The sequence below is a fragment of the Canis lupus genome, chromosome 12 (assembly GCF_011100685.1).
Source record: "Canis lupus familiaris isolate Mischka breed German Shepherd chromosome 12, alternate assembly UU_Cfam_GSD_1.0, whole genome shotgun sequence".
NCBI classification, from domain to species: domain Eukaryota; kingdom Metazoa; phylum Chordata; class Mammalia; order Carnivora; family Canidae; genus Canis; species Canis lupus.
In genome coordinates this window covers 2,459,890-2,463,177 of record NC_049233.1, presented here as the reverse complement: position 1 = coordinate 2,463,177, position 3,288 = coordinate 2,459,890, and the positions used below count along the sequence as shown (strand labels likewise).

At 48.8% G+C, this 3,288-nt stretch overlaps 1 protein-coding gene across 1 annotated transcript; it reads left to right on the top strand.

Moving 5' to 3' along the window:
- The first annotated feature begins 444 nt into the window (after positions 1–444).
- LOC100856137 (HLA class II histocompatibility antigen, DQ beta 2 chain) lies at positions 445–2,953 on the top strand. The gene is made up of 4 exons (XM_038553691.1): positions 445–898; positions 1,400–1,510; positions 2,016–2,039; positions 2,639–2,953. The coding sequence occupies exons 1-4, from the start codon at positions 460–462 to the stop codon at positions 2,650–2,652; spliced, it is 588 nt and encodes a 195-aa protein (XP_038409619.1). The 5' UTR covers positions 445–459; the 3' UTR covers positions 2,653–2,953.
- Positions 2,954–3,288: the final 335 nt, after the last annotated feature.

Sequence of the window (3,288 nt, the reverse complement as noted above, 5' to 3'; positions counted from 1 at the left end):
TTATGTCATTTAATTTCAAAACTAACTACTTTGCATGTTAGGGATTAGCAACCACTTTATCTATCAGTAGGGATGAGGGAAAGAGGTCCAAATTTATTATTTTTATTTTTGAAAATGTGATAAGTAGTAGTAGCATGTGTAATACAGCGATCTGTAATTTAAAAATGCTTTATTGCATCAATTAATATCAACAGAATAACTTTCCTTTTTTTAAAAAAATCTTATTTATTTATTCATGAGAGACACACACAGAGAGGCAGAGACACAGGCAGAGGGAGAAGCAGGCTCCATGCAGGGAGCTGTACGTGGGACTCAATCCCGGGTCTCCAGGATCACCCCTGGGCTGAAGGCAGGCACTAAACCGCTGAGCCACCCAGGGATCCCAACAGAATAACTTTCCTAGAATGATTGCTATTATTATTTCTTCAGACTCTGAAAAGTAAACTGACTCACGTGTTCATGCAAACTAATAAGGTGGCCAAGCTGAGATCCAAATCCAAGACTTGGAATCCAGGGATCTTTCCATGCTGGTACCAAGGGAGGACTTTTCTCCATGGGGAGACTTGCTGTGTAGTCTCACATCTCATTGTCTTTTCTTGTCTGTTACTCCCCTCAGTGGAACCGACAGTGACCATCTCCCCGTCCAGGACAGAGGTTCTGAACCACCACAATCTGCTGGTCTGCTCAGTGACAGATTTCTATCCAGGCCAGATCAAAGTCCGGTGGTTTCGGAATGACCAGGAGCAGACAGCTGGTGTCGTGTCCACTCCACTTATTAGGAATGGGGACTGGACCTTCCAGATCCTTGTGATGCTGGAGATGACTCCCCAGCGAGGAGATGTCTACACTTGCCATGTGGAGCACGCCAGCCTCCAGAGCCCCATCACAGTGCAGTGGCGTAAGGAGAAGTATGTTTCCTGTCATGATGAGCCCCACAGACAGCGGGCAGAGCTTCCTCTAGCCCATCCCATTCTATTTGTTATCCTTGATGTCACTACTGAGGTGGAAATCACAGGAGATTAGAGTACCTCTTGTCCCACGGCAGGGGCATCAGGAGAATCTTGATCTCGTGGTCTTTCTAGATACTAGAGAGATCATTCTCCATACCTTGGCCCCACAACGCAGCCCTGTAGCTCTGAAGGGTTTACTGCCCTGGCTGGTGACTGGGGCCTTGGTGTTTGAGGTTATGGATGTGTCTGGAGGAGCAGGTTTCAGCCTCCCTCCTTCCCCCCACATACCCACTGTGTGCAAGGATCTAATGGTGGGTCCTTCCCTCTCCTAGGGGTGGTCAGGTTCACCCAGTACCTCCACCTTCTGTACCTCAGACTAGACTTCAGGCTTCCCAAAGGGAGCCTGTGGGGTGTGGGGACAACTCTGACTCTCAGGCTCTGCTCCCCAGGGGCACAGTCTGAATCTGCCCAGAGCAAGATGCTGAGTGGCATTGGTGGCTTCGTGCTGGGGCTGATCTTCCTTGGGCTTGGCCTTATCATCTGTCACAGGAGCCAGAAAGGTAAGGCATTCTGGGGAAATGAGGGAGATGGGCTATGCCTGAGACCTTTTGTTCGGCGGGGGGGGGGGGGGGGGAGGTTGGCTCTGTCTCTAGATTAGCTCTTTCCTTCTGACTCTGAAAGGAAAGAGGCTGGGCTGGTGATGGAAAGAGACGGAACCACCTAGGGGGAGACTCTGGAATCTGATTTATTGGTTGAAAAGGAGCCTTACCACAGAGGTAACAGGTGGAGCATATTCTAGGGCTTCCTTATAGTTCATCATTGGCTCCCTGGCTCCTTTCTGAAAGTTTCTTTCTGTAAGAGGGTCAGAGCATCTGCTTCCCTTCCTTCTAGTGACAGTGTCATTGATTTTGGGGGATTTTAGCTTAGGGCAGTTAAGGTCTTGGAGTGGATGAGTGGGGAGAAAGTAAAATTCAATTAAGTTGCTTATCTCACCTCCATTTGGGGTGAGGGAGAAGGTGGCTATTTATGAGACCTTTTTTTTTTCTGTATCACTTCCTTTTGTAGGATCTCGGGGGTCTCCACCGGCAGGTACTATTTCTGCTCTGATTCAGTGGGGTTGCAGGGACGGGTGAAAGGGGGAAGAGCATGAGGTGAGTGTACCTGGGCACAATGGTCTCAGTTCATGGCCTATTCCCTGCTACAGAGATCAAGAGTTAGGGGGGAAGATTGCCCAGTTTGTGTAGGCAGATCCAGAGTTGTTCCCTGGAATCAAGCCATAACGTTGGTGCTATCTGTCTGTGAAACTCGGAACCAGAGCCACATCTTGGGTGTTAGACACCTGGATGATGCCCACTTTGTGTTATGTGTTGGTGGCTGCTGCCTGTGTGAATTTACATGTGAAAGGCCACTAGTGGTGCAAAGATGGTGAGTTATTATGTTTACTAAAAAGATTGACACGTTTTTATATCCCCTTAAAGGACAAGAGCTGCTCCACTGCCTCCCACACATCTGTGTGCAGCTGGAGTGCCATGTTCTCTTTAGTTGGTTTCACCTTTACAGAAATATTGGGGGAGGTGATGACTGCCTGCCCTGGCCCTCAGTTTTCTCTGGTGCTGCAGTGGCCCTGAGAGGAGGGGAGAGGGCTCATCTGTCAGGGTCTCCTCTGCTGATCACTCTCTTTTCTACAGGGCTCCTGCACTGATGCCTGAGGATACCGGAGATTCCATCCTTTGTAGTGTCCGTCTGTCCCTGCCCAGAATTCCCAGCTGCCTGACAGACTGTCCCCCACATAGATCAGAGTCCTACATGACTCTGAGGACTCTTGAGGATCTGGGTGTGATTCTGCTTCCTGCATTGACCTGTGTGCTCCCTGCTACAGGATCTACTCAGGCCCCAAGGGATTTTCCTGTTTCCATTCTTCCTTCACAGATTGTGCAAGAGAAGCACATTGAAGCCATTTACCTGAAGATAGAGATTTTATCATAATTAAATGTCATTATGAGTTCTCTGTACCCTGAGTCTTCTTAACTGGGTGGAGGCAGGAAACCAGTGCAGAATGAAAGGGTCATATTGCTCCTTGAAGGGAGACCGGAGGCATCTGGGGGTGCCAAATGAAGAGCAGGCGGGGGAGATGGAGATGGAAAATCAATTCAATAGTCACGTCCTTTCTGGATATTGAGTATTGTTCAGTGCAATGGCCTAAGGAGGTGCTGGCCTTTCTTCAGGTTTGCAGAGTATTGTGTATATAAGCTTACAGTGGAAGTATCCTGGCGTGGGTAATAGTGGCCCGCGGTGTCTCTGAAAACCACAGTGACATTTCAAATAGGTCTTGGCACTG